Source organism: Salvelinus namaycush, chromosome 14, assembly GCF_016432855.1.
Source record: "Salvelinus namaycush isolate Seneca chromosome 14, SaNama_1.0, whole genome shotgun sequence".
NCBI lineage: Eukaryota > Metazoa > Chordata > Actinopteri > Salmoniformes > Salmonidae > Salvelinus > Salvelinus namaycush.
Window position 1 is genome coordinate 24,297,054 of NC_052320.1, and position 18,750 is coordinate 24,315,803.

Genomic DNA, 18,750 nt, shown 5'->3' on the forward strand with positions numbered 1-18,750 from the left:
TAAAGACTGTTGACATCTAGTGGAAGCCCTAGGAACTGCATTTGGGGACGATTTCGCCCTATTATAAAAGTGCCAGCCATTGAAATCAGTGGTATGCTGATTTTTTTTAATTTTATGGTTTGTCCTCTGGGTTTCGCCTGCCATTTCAGCTCTGTTATACTCACAGACATTATTTTAACAGTTTTAGAAACTTTAGAGTGTTTTCTATTCGAATCCACCAATTATATGCATATTATAGCTTCTGGGCCTGAGTAGCAGGCAATTTACTTTGGGCGTGCTTTTCATCCAGACGTCAAAATACCGCCCCCTATCCCAAAGAAGTTAAATAAAGGTTACACACACCACACTGACCGAAAAGTTAATTTGTTTGCATTTACATATGAACCCCATTACCAGTAAAACATAATCAAAACCTATTTCTTTCACTTACTTGCTGTGCTGTTACGTTGGTCATTTGTTCAGTCGTTTCATTCTCAACTGGGATTTCATCATACGTGTCAAGCAGTGAAGTTTCAGCTCTGTCTGTCTGTGGCCTCTCTACCTCATTGTCTGTTTCCATCTTGTCCAGCTGTGTCTGTAACATTTCATGTAAACCCTGTTTCTTGTCTGCATCGAAGTAGCGGTCCTTGTACCTAGCATCGAGCATGGTGGCGACACTGTTAAGCGGCTCAGAGAGAATGCCACCAAATCGCTTGTTCACAGCCTTGAGTACTTTTGTAAGTTTTAACCCCACGGTCTGTCTGCAGTTTTGTTGAGCAGGCGTTTTCAATGCCATGACACGTTTGCTGCAGATGCAGTTGATTAGCTTATTTCTCGAGTCAGTTGTTCGAATGGCGCTAGGAGTGTTCATGTTTCAAACATGTTCTCAAATGCCGTTGAAATGGCAGCATTGGTATGAGAACCAGCACATTCTTGAGCATGCAATACCTCTTTCCTCAGTACGAAATCCTCGTCGACCCACTGTGTTGTCAGGCTCATAATGCTCATGGGGTTGACATCGCTGGTCCAAATGTCAGTCGTGTACCGGGGGCTCGACCGGTCGGCGAAAGCCAACATCATCCATGACAGAGGACAGCTGATTGTCAACGGCAATGAATTCCATTATCTTGGCGTTAATGGGTTTCGCCTTTGAGTTGTCTCGCTGAAATGTTATCCTTTCAAATGACTGCTCAACTTGAACTTGTTTAGTTGTTGAAAGTGTGCGCTTAGTATTTTTCTGCTTTTGTTCTGTGTAGCACTGTTTTTTTCTGTGGCATATTACGTCATCTACTTACGTTATATAGGTATGCACGTCAGCTTTGACATCGGTTTTGCACATCGGCGTTAAACTAGACATCGGGCCGATGTTGGCATTTTTAGCTAATACCGTCCGATTCCGATATGCTCACCAATATATCGTGCATCCCTAGCTGTAACATAACAAAATGTGGAAAAAGTCAAGGGTTCTGAATACTTTCTGAATGCACTGTGTGTGTGTGTGTGTGTGTGTGTGTGTGTGTGTGTGTGTGTGTGTGTGTGTGTGTGTGTGTGTGTGTGTGTGTGTGTGTGTGTGTGTGTGTGTGTGTGTGTGTGTGTGTGTGCGCTCACACACACACACACACACACAAGTATGTGGACACCCCTTCAAATTAGTTGATTCGGCATGAAAAAATTGGTGGATAGAGGCATTTTCGACATGTTCCCCCTTTTCTCAACTCTGGCTGATGTCGGTAATGCGTAAATTAATGGGGTTATATCTGAGCCAAACTCTCAAACTGCTTAAAATCGAGGATTACTTTCCTTCACAATGTGATCCATGCCCGGGAAAGCAGTGGATGCGTAATCCATTCACCAGCACTGAAGAGACTCACATCTTGACACCAGTTCTTGAGGATAAACTATTGGAACTGTCCTGTGACCAAGGCTTGCGCGCTCGTTTTAATGAGATGCGCCTTTCCACATTCTGGCTGGTCAGCAGTGGACAATACCCGTTACTCAGCCAGATGGCAGTGAAGACGTTAATCTTTCATTCTACCCACTTATGTGAGACCGGCTTCTCCTCTCTTGCTTCAACAAAATCTAAATATCGCTGCAGACTGCCTGAGAAAAATGACTTGAGTGTCCCTCTTCTCCTTCTATCCGAGGTTTGACCTGTTGGTGTCAGAGACAGGCTCACCCATTTCAATGATTGAGTCAAATATATTATACTATTCTCATGTTCGTAGCCACGAAGTGCTTTGAAAGGCTGGCAATGGCCCACATTAACACCATTATCCCAGAAACCCTAGACCCACTCCAATTCGCATACCGCTCAAACAGATCCACGGATGATGTAATCTCTATTGCACTCCACACTGCCCTTTCCCACCTGGACAAAAGGAACACCTACGTGAGAATGCTATTCATTGACTACAGCTCAGCATTCAACACATAGTGCCCTCAAAGCTCATCACTAAGCTAAGGATCCTGGGACAAAACACCTCCCTCTGCAACTGGATCCGGGACTTCCTGACAGGCCGCCCCGAAGGTGGTGAGAGTAGGTAGCAACACATCTGCCACGCTGATCCTCAACACTGGAGCCCCTCAGGGGTGGGTGTTCAGTCCCCTCCTGTACTCCTTGTTCACCCATGACTGCATGGCCAGGCACGACTCCAACACCATCATTAAGTTTGCAGACGACACAACAGTGGTAAGCCTGATCACCGACAACGACGAGACAGCCTATAGGGAGGAGGTCAGAAACCTGGCTGGGTGGTGCCAGAATAACAACCTCTCCCTCATCGTGATCAAGACAAAGGAGATGATTGTGGACTACAGGAAAAGGAGGACTGAGCATGCCCCCATTCTCATCGACGGGGCTGCAGTGGAGCTGGTTGAGAGCTTCAAGTTCCTTGGTGTCCACATCACCAACAAACTAACATGGTCCAAGCACACCAAGGAGTCGTGAAGAGGACACGATAAAACCTATTCCCTCTCAGGAGACTGAAAAGGTTCTGCAACATTGAGAGCATCCTGACTGGTTGCATCACTGCCTGTTATGGCAACTGCTCGGCCTCCGACCACAAGGCACTACAGAGGGTAGTACGAACGGCCCAGTACATCACTGGGGCTAAGCTGCCTGCCATCCAGGACCTCTACACCAGGTGCTATCAGAGGAAGGCCCTAAAAATTGTCAGACCCCAGCCACCCCAGTCATAGACTGTTCTCTCTGCTACCACATGGCAAGTGGTACCGGAGTGCAAAGTCTAGAACCATAAGGCTTCTCAACAGCTTTTACTCCCAAGCCATAAGACTCCTGAACAGGTAATCAAATGGCTACCCAGACTATTTGTATTGTGTCCCGCCACTCCCCCCCAACCCCTCCTTTACGCTACTCTGTTTATCATCTATGCATAGTCACTTTAACTAAATCTACAGTTGAAGTCGGAAGTTTACATACATCTTAGCCAAATACACAATTCCTGACATTTAATCCTAGTAAAAATGCCCTGTCTTAGGTCAGTTAGGATCCCCACTTTATTTTAAGAATGTGAAATGTCAGAATAATAGTAGAGAGAATGATTTATTTCAGCTTTTATTTCTTTCATCACATTCCCAGTGGGTCAGAAGTTTACATACACTCAATTAGTATTTGGTAGCATTGCCTTTAAATTGTTTACCCGAAACGTTTGACCCAAGTTAGACTTCCACAAGCTTCCCAAAATAAGTTGGGTGAAATTTGGCCCGTTCCTCCTGACAGAGCTGGTGTAACTGAGTCGGGTTTGTAGGCCTCCTTGCTTGCACATGCTTTTTCAGTTCCGCCCACAAATTTTCTATAGGATTGAGGTCAGGACTTTGTGATGGCCACTCCAATACCTTGACTTCGTTGTCCTCAAGCCATTTTGCCACAACTTTGGAAGTATGCTTGGGGTCATTGTCCATTTGGAAGACCCATTTGCGAACAAGCTTTAAGTTCCTGACTGATGTCTTGAGATGTTGCTTCAATATATCCACATAATTGTCCATCCTCATGATGCCATCTATTTTGTGAAGTGCACCAGTCCCTCCTGCAACAAAGCACCCCCACAACATGATGCTGCCACCCCTGTGCTTAACGGTTGGGATGGTGTTCTTCGGCTTGCCTGCCTCCCCCCTTTTTCTCCAAACATAACAATGGTCATTATGGCCAAACAGTTCTATTTTTGTTTCATCAGACCAGAGGACATTTCTCCAAAAAGTATGATCTTTGTCCCCATGTGCAGTTGCAAACTGTAGTCTGGCTTTTTATGGCGGTTTTGGAGCAGTGGCTTTTTCCTTGCTGAGCGGCCTTTCAGGTATGTCGATATAGGACTCGTTTTACTGTGGATATAGATACTTTTGTACCTGTTTCCTCCAGCACCTTGCTATTGTTCTGGGATTGATTTGCACTTTTCGCACCAAAGTACGTTCATCTCTATGAGACAGAACACGTCTCCTTCCTGAGCAGTAGGACAGCTGCGTGGTCCCATGGTGTTTATACTTGCGTACTATTGTTTGTACAGTTTAATGTGGTACCTTCAGGAGTTTGGACATTACTCCTAAGGAAGAACCAGACTTGTGGAGGTCTACAATTTTTTATCTGAGGTCTTGGCTGATTTCTTTTGATTTTCCCATGATGTCAAGCAAAGAGGCACTGAGTTTGAAGGTAGGCCTTGAAATACATCCACAGGTACACCTCCAATTGACTCAAATGATGTCAATTAGCCCATCAGAAGCTTCTAAAGCCATGACATAATTTTCTAGAATATTCCAATCTGTTTAAGGGCACAGTCAACTTAGAGTATGTAAACCTCTGACCCACTGTAATTGTGATACAGTGACTTCTAAGTGAAATAATCTGTCTGTAAACAATTGTTGGCAAAATGACTTGTGTCATGCACAAAGTAGATGTCCTAACCGACTTGCCAAAACTATAGTTTGTTAACAAGAAATTTGTGGAGTGGTTGAAAAACGATTTTTAGCTGTCTTTTGAAAGTATCGAAGTTGAGATTAACCTTTTTTTAACAACTAAGGAATAATTGTTCTCTTCTCCCATTGATTTTCCAAACCCAAAACCCCAGTCTGGTCTTTTGAAGCTGCTTGGCAAGGCTTTCCCGGAAGTATTGGCCTGTTGGAACTGGGTATTAAAACTCTGTGGTAATAACAGACCATTAGCGCTAGCAGGCTACAGACACAAATAATTTGAAATGGTCCAATTAGTAGCTAACATCAGGAAGTGAAATAACTGCCTCATTTGTGCAAATTGGGGCTCAATTTGGATGTTGTTCTTGCTGTCACATGGTGTCGATCTTCACCGCCACTGCACAACAGATTTCGCACTCCAGAGATTTTAATATGTTTCCTTTTTTAAAACAATATCCCAAGTGTACAGTAATTTACACACACTTAAAGCGCAGCTGAACCGAAAAGCCAACTTCTCAGGCCGCTTTCAACCAATGTGGCATCGATATGAGCCTGAAACATTTGTTATAGTGTAAAAATGTACTACAAAGTGTAAATGGGATAATTTTGGTTATAAACTCAGTCTCGTCCAAAACTGAGATTTGCGAGATGATTATAAAAAATAGTATGCCATGGAATAAAATGTACGCCACAGTTTTCCTTGGGTTAGTTTTATTTCAATCCTGCCCACAGCTGGCAGCACCCAAGTAATCTTTAATTTGGCACGAAGCTGCACGCAACACGATTGTAATGCCGGTGGTACATTAGGTTTGATTTTGGATATCCCTCTGGGGCTAGTTATGGACATCTGTAAATTACTCAATGGACAATATATTACAATAGTTAAAAATTTCAATGACTTAACCTCAAACCAACTATAAATTATTGAAAGCGTTTAATGAACTAAAAGGTGTTTAACATGAAAATATTGTTCCATTTACATTGCATAATTTATTGACGGTCCCTAACTAGCCCCACAGATGGGCTATCCGAAGTCCAACCAATTTTGCCACGGTCCCACAGCAGTGGAATGAAGCTAATTTGCGAAAAAAGGCTACTTCCAGACACATTACCTAGTTAGACTGTTTCAAGTTATCTAGAAGGGTGAGTGACTGTAACTGTGTACTTTGTCAGAGTGAATGTGCAAACGCTTCCCACGTGCGAACACTCAAGAGACACCCACATCAAAGCACACCCCCAAGACCCAAATCTCGTTCTCAGTCGCATTTCCTAATGAGGAGGAAGGAAACAGAGGTTACATCAATTAGTTCACCCCTTTTTAGACAAAAATTCTGACTTCAAGAAATAGGCCATTCGAGGAGTTGCTCTGACAGTCTAATTTGATGTAATCGACCTCCCCCTTGCTTGTACAAACAATGGAGGAGAAAATAGTAAAGGCCCACCCCCCACATGTGCCATGTCATACCTGGATGTGCCTTTTAAGTAAATCAGGTGATTTAAGGGACTTAACATCAATTTCACACGGCGTGCACTAAACGATGTGTTGAATTTCACTTTAAATGGGATTGTTTTAGCTTCAGCAAATTTGATAGAAGCTGTGTGTGTGTGTGAGATTGAAACTAGTTTTCAATGACATAGCGTGGAGAGTCATGGCCCGTTTTCAAAGAGAGGGAACGTTTCCACATTTTAGGTTGCCACTTGTTTAGAGGGGAAAGAGTCTCCTTTGACTTTCTCATTCTTGGCTGAAATAGTAACTATCAACTCCTCTGAATATAAAAAATCCTAACCTCGACATCTCTTTTTCTTTTTACTCTAGTCTTAGCTGTAGGATGGTTAGATGGATTGTGAGCAAAGCTCAGTATTTTATTGTTCTTTATTCAGGCAATTACTATCTCATCTCACTGTAAGTCACCACATGCCCCTTTCACATGTATGACTCATATCTCTCACACATTGCAGAGCAACTTGATACAAGGTTCAATAACACTGCCAGAGATGGTTAGCTTGTGAATGACCATGTTCTGCTGTATCTGTACCAGTGGGCTGGCAAATAGGGTAGATTGCTTGCTGGTTTGTACATTCTGGCCCAGCTGATGAAGTGAACTTATGTTATATTGTTGAAGTGAAACATAAGTGTGCCCAGGAGAAACACTGTAGTTGTTTACACAAGACATATATAATTCATTTGATAGCAGTAGTGCTTCACATACTAGAAAGAATGGCGTAGTGCTGTGATATATAAGGTTATTCCATGTAGTTAGGACACTCAAACATTAGGCTGTTCCAAGTTATGGTGTGGTTGATCATTGGAAAAGCAGCTTGCCCACGGATGTGACCTAACTTTATCCCTCTGTTGGGTTGAGATTCTGTGGAGACTTAAAGCAGCTTATCGAGGTAGTCTGGTCTTGCAATCTGTCTATAGACAACCACCACACTTCAGGTCATGTGAGACATGCTGTTAAGGCATTTTCGGTGCTCCATCCATTCTGATTCACAGAAAGAGCCCAACACTGCAAGCCCTCAAAAACCCCATTAGGTCTCCCAGAGCCATATATTTAGATTACACATTGTGTATACAGATTATTAAGAACACCTACTCTTTCCATGACAGACTGACCAGGTGAATCCAGGTGAAAGCTATGTTCCCTTATTGATGTCATTTATTAGTGTAGATGAAGGGGAGGAGACGGGTTAAAAAATGATTTTAAGCCATAAGACAATTGCGACATGAATTGTGTATGTGTGCCATTCAGATGGTGAATTGGCAAGACAAAATATGTATGTGCCTTTTTGAACTGGGTATTGTAGAAGGAGCCAGGCGTACTGATTTATATGAAGATCTGCAATGCTGCTGGGTTTTTCACACTCAACAAAGGACATCCAGCCAACTTGACACAACTGTAGGAAGTATTGGAGTCAACATGGGTCAGTATTAGAGGTCGACCGATTATGATTTTTCAACGCCCTTACCGATACTGATTTAATGGAGGACCAAAAAAAGCCGATATTGATTAGGTGGCCGATTTTAATTGAAAAAAAATATTTTTAATTTTATATATTTTTATTTATATATATATATTTGTAATAATGACAATTACAACAATAATGAATGAACACTTTTATTTTAACTTAATATAATACATAAATAAAAATACATTTAGTCTCAAATAAATAATGAAACATGTTCAATTTGTTTTAAATAATGCAAAAACACAGTGTTGGAGAAGAAAGTAAAAGTGCAATAAGTGCCATGTAAAAAAGCTAACGTTTAAGTTCCTTGCTCAGAACATGAGGACATATGAAAGGTGATGGTTCCTTTTAACAGGAGTATTCAATATTCCCAGTTAAGAAGTTTTAGGTTGTAGTTATTATAGGACTATTTCTCTCTATACCATTTGTGTTTCATATACCTTTGACTATTGGATGTTCTTATAGGCACTTTAGTATTGCCAGTCAGACTGCTCTATCAAATATCAAATCATAGACTTAATTATAATATAATAAACACACAGAAATATGAGCCTTTGGTTATTAATATGGTCAAATCCGGAAACTATCATTTCGAAAACAAAACGTTAATTCTTCCAGTGAAATACGGAACCGTTCCATATTTTATCGAACGTGTGGCATCCATAAGTCTAAATATTGCTGTTACATTGCACAACCTTAAATGTTATGTCATAATTATGTAAATTAACTACGGTCTTTGTTAGGAAGAAATGGTCTTCACACAGTTCGCAACGAGCCAGGCGGCCCAAACTGCTGCATATACCCTGACTCTGCTTGCACAGAACACAAGAGAAGTGACACAATTTCCCGAGTTAATATTGCCAGCTAACATGAATTTCTTTTAACTAAATATGCAGGTTTAAAAATATATACTTGTGTATTGATTTTAAGAAAGGCATTGATGTTTATGGTTAGGTACATTGGTGCAACGACAGTGTTTTTTATGCGAATGAGCTTGTTAAATCATCACCCGTTTGGCGAAGTAGGCTGTGATTCGATGATAAATTAACAGGCACCACATTGATTATTTGCAACACAGGACAAGCTAGTTAAACTAGTAATATCATCAACCATGTGTAGTTAACTAGTGATTATTTAAGATTGATTTGTTTTTTATAAGATAAGTTTAATGCCAGCTAGCAACTTGAAATCAGCCCTAATTAATCGGCCATGACGATTTAATCGGTTGACTTCCAGTCAGTATCCCTGTGGAACGCTTTCGACACCTTGTAGAGTCCATTCCCCGACGATTTGAGGCAGTGGGGGAGTTATACTCTGTGTATATGCTCTGGGATTTTCCATTTGGTTTTTCATATGACTAGAGAGAGAGGGTGAATATAAAGTAATAGCTAAATTGATCTTATCAAATGTCTCAAAGTATTATCAAAATATGAAACGGATATTAGGGCTGTAATGAGGGTATATATGGATTACGTGATAGTAAAAATAATATTTTACAAAGTGACATGATATAATTTAACACATTACTTAGTCTATCCTGTCATATCATCATGGCTACTTAGTTGTACTTAATTATTCAAGTTATTCCAAAGTTGTAGCCTACATGTCTTTTATGTAATCCGGAGGTACACTACATGACAAAAGTATGTGGACACCACTTCAAATGAGTGGATTTCGGCTATTTCAGCCACACCCGTTGCTGACAGGTGTATACTATTGAGCACACGGCCATGCAATCTCCATAGACAAACATTGACAGTAGATCGGCCCATTCTCTTATCATCACTCAGTGCCTGGGCTTACCTCCGCTGTACCCGCACCCCACCATACTCCTGTCTGCACATTTTGCCCTGAATCTAGCTCCTTTTATTCTTTGTCCCCAACGCTCTAGGCGACCAGTTTTGATAGCCTTTAGCCGTACGCTCATCCTACTCCTCCTCTGTTCCTCGGGTGATGTGGCGGTAAACCCAGGCCCTGCGTGTCCCCAGGCACCCTCATTTGTTGACTTCTGTGATATAAAAAACCTTGGTTTCATGCATGTCAACATCAGAAGCCTCCTCCCTAAGTTTGCTTCACTCACTGCTTTAGCACACTCCGCCAACCCTGATGTCCTAGCCGTGTCTGAATCCTGGCTTAGGAAGGCCACCAACAATTCTGAGATTTCCATACCCAGCTACAACATTTTCCGTCAAGATAGAACTGCCAAAGGGGGAGGAGTTGCAATCTACTGCAGAGATAGCCTGCAAAGTTCTGTCATACTTTCCAGGTCAATACCCAAACAGTTTGAACTTCTAATTTTTAAAATGTACCTCTCCAGAACTAAGTCTCTTACTGTTGCCGCCTGCTATCGGCCCGGCCCCCCTCCGCTCCCAGCTGTGCCCTGGACACCATTTGTGAATTGATCGCCCCCCATCTAGCTTCAGAGTTCGTTCTGTTAGGTGACCTAAACTGGGATATGCTTAACACCCCGGCAGTCCTACAATCTAAGCTAGATGCCCTCAATCTCACACAAATCATCAAGGAACCCACCAGGTACAACCCTAAATCCGTAAACATGGGCACCCTCATAGACATTATCCTGACCAACTTGCCCTCCAAATACACCTCCGCTGTTTTCAATCAGGATCTCAGCGATCACTGCCTCATTGCTTGTATCCGCTATGGGTCCGCGGTCAAACGACCACCCCTCATCACTGTCAAACGCTCCCTAAAACACTTCTGCGAGCAGGCCTTTCTAATCGACCTGGCCCGGGTATCCTGGAAGGATATCGACCTAATCCCGTCAGTTGAGGATGCCTGGTCATTCTTTAAAAGTAATTTCCTCACCATCATAGATAAGCATGCCCCGTTCAAAAAAATGCAGAACTAAGAACAGATATAGCCCTTGGTTCACTCCAGACCTGACTGCCCTTGACCAGCACAAAAACATCCTGTGGCGGACTGCAATAGCATCGAATAGTCCCCGCGATATGCAACTGCTCAAGGAAGTCAGGAACCAATACACGCAGTCAGTCAGGAAAGCAAAGGTTAGCTTTTTCAAGCAGAAATTCGCATCCTGTAGCTCTAACTCCAAAATGTTTTGGGACACTGTAAAGTCCATGGAGAACAAGAGCACCACCTCCCAGCTGCCCACTGCACTGAGGCTAGGTAACACGGTCACCACTGATAAATCCATGATAATCGAAAACTTCAACAAGCATTTCTCAACGGCTGGCCATGCCTTCCTCCTGGCTACTCCAACCCCGGCCAACAGCTCCGCCTCCCCTGTAGCTACTCGCCCAAGCCTCCCCAGCTTCTCCTTCACCCAAATCCAGACAGCAGATGTTCTGAAAGAGCTGCAAAACCTGGACCCGTACAAATCAGCTGGGCTAGACAATCTGGACCCTCTCTTTCTAAAACTGTCCGCCGCCATTGTTGCAACCCCTATTACCAGCCTGTTCAACCTCTTTCGTATCGTCTGAGATCCCCAAAGATTGGAAAGCTGCCGCGGTCATCCCCCTCTTCAAAGGGGGTGACACCCTAGACCCAAACTGTTACAGACCTACAGTATATCCATCCTGCCCTGCCTATCTAAAGTCTTCGAAAGCCAAGTTAATAAACAGATCACTGACCATTTCGAATCCCACCGTACCTTCTCCGCTGTGCAATCCGGCTTCCGAGCCGGTCACGGGTGCACCTCAGCCACGCTCAAGGTACTAAACGATATCATAACCGCCATCGATAAAAGACAGTACTGTGCAGCTGTCTTCATCGACCTGGCCAAGGCTTTCGACTCTGTCAATCACCGCATTCTTATTGGCAGACTCAATAGCCTTGGTTTTTCTAATGACTGTCTCGCCTGGTTCACCAACTACTTCTCTGATAGAGTTCAGTGTGTCAAATCGGAGGGCATGTTGTCCGGACCTCTGGCAGTCTCTATGGCGGTACCACAGGGTTCAATTCTCGGGCCGACTCTTTTCTCTGTATATTTCAATGATGTCGCTCTTGCTGCGGGCGATTCCCTGATCCACCTCTACGCAGACGACACCATTCTGTATACTTCTGGCCCTTCCTTGGACACTGTGTTAACTAACCTCCAAACGAGCTTCAATGCCATACAACACTCCTTCCATGGCCTCCAACTGCTCTTAAACGCTAGTAAAACCAAATGCATGCTTTTCAACCGTTCGCTGCCCGCACCCGCCCGCCCGACTAGCATCACCACCCTGGACAGTTCCGACCTAGAATATGTGGACAACTACAAATACCTAGGTGTCTGGCTAGACTGTAAACTCTCCTTCCAGACTCATATTAAACATCTCCAATCCAAAATCAAATCTAGAATCGGCTTTCTATTTCGCAACAAAGCCTCCTTCACTCACGCTGCCAAACTTACCCTAGTAAAACTGACTATCCTACCGATCCTCGACTTCGGCTATGTCATCTACAAAATAGCTTCCAACACTCTACTCAGCAAACTGGATGCAGTCTATCACAGTGCCATCCGTTTTGTTACCAAATCACCTTATACCACCCACCACTGCGACCTGTATGCTCTAGTCTGCTGGCCCTCGCTACATTCTCGTCGCCAGACCCACTGGCTCCAGGTCATCTAAGTCTATGCTAGGTAAAGCTCCGCCTTATCTCAGTTCACTGGTCATGATAACAACACCCACCCGTAGCACACGTTCCAGCAGGTATATCTCACTGATAATCCCCAAAGCCAACACCTCATTTGGCCACCTATCCTTCCAGTTCTCTGCTGCCAGTGACTGGAACGAATTGCAAAAATCGCTGAAGTTGGAGACTTTTATTTCCCTCACCAACTTTAAACATCAACTATCTGAGCAGCTAACCGATCGCTGCAGCTGTACATAGTCCATCTGTAAATAGCCCACCCAATCTACCTACCTCATCCCCATACTGTTTTTATTTTATTTACTTTTCTGCTCTTTTGCACACCAGTATCTCTACTTGCACATCATCATCTGCTCATTTATCACTCCAGTGTTAATCTGCTAAATTGTAATTATTCGCTCCTATGGCCTATTTATTGCCTACCTCCTCATGCCTTTTGCACACACTGTATATAGACTTTCTTTTTTCTACTGTGTCATTGACTTGTTTATTGTGTTATTGGCTTGTTTATTGTTTACTCCATGTGTAACTCTGTGTTGTTGTCTGTGTCACACTGCTTTGCTTTATCTTGGCCAGGTCGCAGGTTAAACCAGGTTAAATATAGGTGAAAATAAAAATAAAAATACTGAATAGCTCAGTGATTTTCAATGTGGCACCGTCATAGGATGCCATCATTCCAATAAGTCAGTTTGTCCAATTTCAGCCCTGCTATAGCTGCCCTGCTGTTATTGTTAAGTGGAAATGTCTAGGAGCAACAACGGCTCAGCCGCGGAGTAGTAGGCCCCACAAGCTCACAGAACAGGACCGCTGAAGCGCGTAGCGCTTAAAAAACGTCATGAAATGGGTTTCCATGATCGAGCAACCGCACACAAGCCGAAGATCACCATGAGCAATGCCAAGCGTCGGCTGGAGTGGTGTAAAGCTCGCCGCCTTTGCACTCTGGCACAGTGGAAACGTGTTCTCTGGGGTGATGAATCGCGTTTCACCATCTGGCAGTCCGACGGACGAATCTGGCTTCGGCAGATGCCAGGAGAACGCTACCTGCCCGAATGCATAGTGCCAAATGTGAATTTTGGTGAAGGAGGAATAATGGTCTGTGGCTGTTTTTCATGGTTCGGGCTAGGCCCCTTAGCTCCAGATGAGGGAAATCTTAACGCTACCACATACAATGACATTCTAAACTATTCTTTGTGGCAACAGTTTAGAGAATGCCCTTTCCAGTTTCAGCATGACAATGCCCCCGTGCACTAAGCGAGGTCCATATAGAAATGGTTTGTCGAGATCAGTGTCAGAGAACTTGACTGATCTGCACAGAGCCCTCCCATCAAACACCTTTGGGATGAATTGGAACGCTGACTGTGAGACAGGCCTAATCGCCCAACATCAGTGCCTGACCTCACTAATGCTCTTGTGGCTGAAGGGAACCAAGTCCCCACAGTAATGTTCCAACATCTAGTGGAAAGCCTTCCCAGACGAAGGAGGCTGTTAAAGCAGCAAATGGGGGACCAACTCGATATTAATGGCCATGATTTTGGAATGAGATGTTCAACATACATACTTTTGTCCATGTAGTGTATCTCTTGAACAGGAAACCATTCAGTATTTCAGTGCAGTCTCATTCAGGTGCCTAAGGTTGAATAGCTCAACAACAAATAACAAATACAACAGGAATTTATAACCCTAAAATTGTATGGCAGAATGTAAAGAATATACAGCACCAAGAGCTCGGGTGTCATGTAATTGGATATTTTTATGTGTTTATATAAAGGGAAGACATATATTTGTTGTCTTTCAGCAAGTAATGTCTCTTTACTACATGATTTCCTTGAGAATGAGTGTTAGTAATAGAAACATGTAATGGTTGTTTCCCAATCCACAATTACTAAGCACAACCAAATGTTGGCACAGGAGAAAATGTAAAAGGAAAATTGTGTTAAATTTTAGATGGCTAATGGGATTTGCCAGTCTAGGCCACATACAAAATGTAGGTAGGTAGATGTAACTTGCAGGCTTTCATGGTCCTCTATTGACACATTTTCACGAGGCATAGATAAACTGCTACTTTGAACTACCTTGAAAAGAAGCATAGTGTTTGGTTTGTTTATCTTTTATGGGCAACCTATGATTTGGTCCTTTGATTAAGCTGTTACTATAAGCAGAATGTAGCCACAAGACTGGCTCAATGGGTCATTCTGAGGTCAGGACATTTGAACTTTAGTTCAACATAAAATTGTATTTGTCAAATGCGCTGAATACAACAGGTGTAGACCTTAGTGAAATGCTTACTTACAAGCCCTTAACCAACAATGCAGTTTTAAGAAAAATAAGTGTTAAGTAAAAATAGATAAGTAAAAAAAATAATAAACATTGAGATTTTTGATTTATTTAAGAGCAGCAGTAAAATAACAGTAGCGAGGCTATATACAAATGGTACCGTGTATATACCGTGTATATTGTTTTGAGTTCCTTATTTTGCCGTCTTCCTGTCAGATCAATTCATCTATTACCGCTCTCTCAGGATCCCAACAGACAACACATGCCTGGTCAGCTTACCGTATTTCTTATCATGCCCCATGCCCGTCTCTGTCAGAGTCGGACACAGTCATCGGTGTCAGTGTTGACATCACCAACACCGAGCTAGTCAATCTGCTGATTCAGGAGTGGCTCCATATTTACTTTGAGAGTGCGATTCCACTATCCCTTGCTCGCATCAACACAGGTTTCTAATCCAGCCCAAATGTGTCAGTCACTGCAGCTTTTTCTGTAGCCGCCAGCTAAAAGTGAATCCTGTCTGCAGCTGGGGCCGTGTCCCGGGCCAACAGACTAGAGCACAAAGCTCTAATGAGCCAGACTGCTGGTCCACACAGTTTCTGCTGGGACTCAAGCTGCAGGAGTCATTGGCCCGATGACAATGCTGTCAAACCTCATCCACTTAGTGTGGCTGAGTCAATGTTTCCCCTACCATTACTTGGCATAAGCGGGCAATGAGCGGTGCACCCCCACCTGGCTTTGGTGCTCTTTGCTGAAGAATTTGGCTTCAATTGGAAGAAACTGTGTCAGCACCTCTAGATTTGCTGCAAGTCCCTTTGCGCAATACGTTGATGTCTTTCAGAAAAATACATGAATTGTGTAGCCAAGCATGAGCAGACTTTGTTTACGGGGCCATGACAGAGGTGTAGGTGGGTGGTAGAAACTCCCAGAAGGCAAGGTGCAGTCTAAAACTATAGACTTTAACTTGTGAAAGTTTTAATTTAAGGTACATTGTTTGAGCCCTATGTGCTCTCGCTCTCTTAATTCAAAGGGCTTTATTGGCATGCAAAACATGTTTACATTTCCAAAGCAAGTTGAATTGTTAATAAATAAAAGTGGCATAAACAATCAGAAATTAACAGTAAATATTACATTTGCAAACGTTTCAAAAGAACTGAGACATTTTAAATGTTATATTACTGGCTATGTACTGTCTTGTAACAATGTGCAAACAGTTGAAGTACGGAAGAGAAAATAAATAGACATAAATATTGTTTGTATTTACAATGGTGTTTGCTTCACTGGTTGCCCTTTTCTTGTGGCAACAGGTCACAAATCTTGCTACTGTGGTATTTCACCTAATAGATGTGGGAGTATATCAAAATTGGATTTGTTTTTAAATTCTTTGTGGGTCTGTGTAGTCTGAGGGAAATCTCTGTCTCGGTCTCTCTCAGTATCTCTGCCCAGCTGAAGGTGTTTAGAGAATCCTGTGCTTGAAGGCTGGCTGATTGCTGGAATGTCTTCAAGTGGGCCAGTTCAGGAATAGATGATTGGGAGAACGGCCCACAGTAGTCCTATAGTTTCAAGTATCGGGTCAGGCCGCTCTACTTTTAATTTGCCCTCTGTCCCAGAATCAGGTGCTTCAAAACCCTGGATGTTTTTCTTATGAAAATGCATGGGAGCTAATTTTGTCTCTTTCTCTCTTCTATAGTTAATAAGCACAAGCCATGGATCGAGACGACGTATCATGGCATCGTAACAGAAAATGACGACAAAGTACTTCTGGACCCTCCACTTATCGCCCTGGACAAAGACGCCCCACTGCGCTACGCAGGTGAGAGATGAGCTTTTTCTTCAACACTATCCTGATAGGTCATTTTCTCTGAACCCCTCGATTCATGGATTCTGTTTTTTCTCTCCTTTCGTTTACCATAAGGCGAGGAGAACAAATATAACCATTACAGATATATTAGATTGAATCATTTGCCAAAATTCCAGGTGTACAATGCTGCAAGTCAGTGGTTTGATAGCGAGCAGTCACAAAGATGTTATAATTTATTGGTTTTCATTGGTTACTCATGCTGCTTTGCTCTTCAGAGACTTTTCAGTAGCGAATCGGGGATGCAGTAGCTACACATGATACAATGTTAGCATTCATATGGAATCTATTTACTTGATGTCTCTATATGATCTTAAACCCACTTTGACCTCTGTAGTATGTGAAGAAGCATCAAGTTAATCTCTTTAATTTACGGCCAAGCTATGTCATCTGTGCTCCTTCTGCAAAGTCCAGTCATACACTCTACATTAATCTTCGTTAAGTGCACCACCCAGTTTATGTTCCAAATCTGCCAGGGGAGATATTGCATATTAGATTTGTTTTCACCACACAGTGGTCCGCAGCTGGTCCCCATATCCACCCTAAGGATCCTTTCATATCCAGATCAATCAGAAGTTTCCCTTTTAATGTTCATCTCCGAGGAGAGGCACAATTAAACTGATATGTGCCAAGGCAGCATTAGGGCACTTTTTTAAAAATCATACAAGAGATTGACTTTGGCTGAGGTTCAAAGCACCGTGGTATTGGGAATGGCTTTTTTCCCTCCATCCCATTCATTCTGTGATCTTCAGTACTCCCTACACAACTCTCCCATGTCCCTTGTTGTGCCCTTGCCCCTTTATTTTTTATCACACATTAAGTGAATTTACTGTACTTAATCAACTGAGATGGGTGTGCCATTTTTACTCAGAGAAAACAACTAAAGAATACCACAAATTATGTTCCTGTTATATTCTAGACTAGAACTTGACCACAATGAAATGGTCCGTCTACTCCAGATTGTTAATGTATTTGATTTGAACGACAGGGTGCATAACCCAGCCCAATAGAGAACTCAACGTGAAGAGGAATCAAAATGCCCATTCATTGCACAACGATGGGTTCCTCTTACAGTAGTAAATTGGAGTTCAATGGAGCGCTCCACGCTGCCCTTCTTTGTACACCACTCACCCATTTGATGAGGAGGGCTGGGAAAGTGGACAGCGTGTCCCAGCAAAGTACAGACAAGGTTCACTGCAGTGCCACTGTACTCGATGGGATGAGCAGGGATGCTGAATCCACGGCTTGAATGTCTGTGTGAGAATGGTGTGTGGGTGTGTGCCATACATCATTGGTGTGTGCATTAGAGGTCGACCGACTATGATTTTTCAACGCCGATACCGATTATTGGAGGACTTAAAAAAGCCGATGACGATTCCCCCCCCCCCCTTCTTAAATTTTTTAAATGTATTTATTTATTTGTAATAATGACAATTACAACAATACTGAATGAACACTTTTATTTTAATATAATACATAAATCAAAATCAATTTAGCCTCAAATAAATAATGAAACATGTTCAATTTGGTTTAAATAATGCAAAAACAAAGTGTTGGAGAAGAAAGTGCAATATGTGCCATGTAAAACAGCTAACGTTTAAGTTCCTTGCTCAGAACATGAGAACATATGAAAGCTGGTGGTTCCTTTTGACGTGAGTCTTCAATATTCCCAGGTAAGAAGTTTTAGGTTGAGGTTATTTTAGGAATTATAGGACTATTTCTCTCTATACCATTTGTATTTCATATACCTTTGACTATTGGATGTTCTTATAGGCACTTTAGTATTGCCAGTGTAATGGTATAGCTTCCGTCCCTCTCCTCGCCCCTACCTGGGCTCGAACCAGAAACACATCGACAACAGCCACCCTCGAAGCAGCGTTACCCATGCAGAGCAAGGGGAACAACTAGTCCAAGTCTCAGAGCGAGTGACGTTTGAAACGCTATTAGCGCGCACCCCGCTAACTAGCTAGCCATTTCACATCGGTTACACCAGCCTAATCTCGGGAGTTGATAGGCTTGAAGTCATAAACAGCGCAATGCTTGAAGCACAACGAAGAGCTGCTGGCAAAATGCACGAAAGTGCTGTTGAATGAATGCTTACGAGCATGCTGCTGCCTACCACCGCTCAGACTGCT

At 42.8% G+C, this 18,750-nt stretch overlaps 1 protein-coding gene across 1 annotated transcript in view; it reads left to right on the forward strand.

Annotated features, from left to right (window-relative positions):
* The window catches only part of clstn1 (calsyntenin 1), a 71,357-nt gene that overhangs the window by 20,817 nt on the left and 31,790 nt on the right, over nt 1-18,750 (forward strand). Inside the window, exon 2 of the mRNA XM_039008261.1 lies at nt 16,448-16,570. Within this exon, the coding sequence (XP_038864189.1) occupies nt 16,448-16,570 (123 nt within the window). The remainder of the gene's footprint in view (nt 1-16,447; nt 16,571-18,750) is intronic.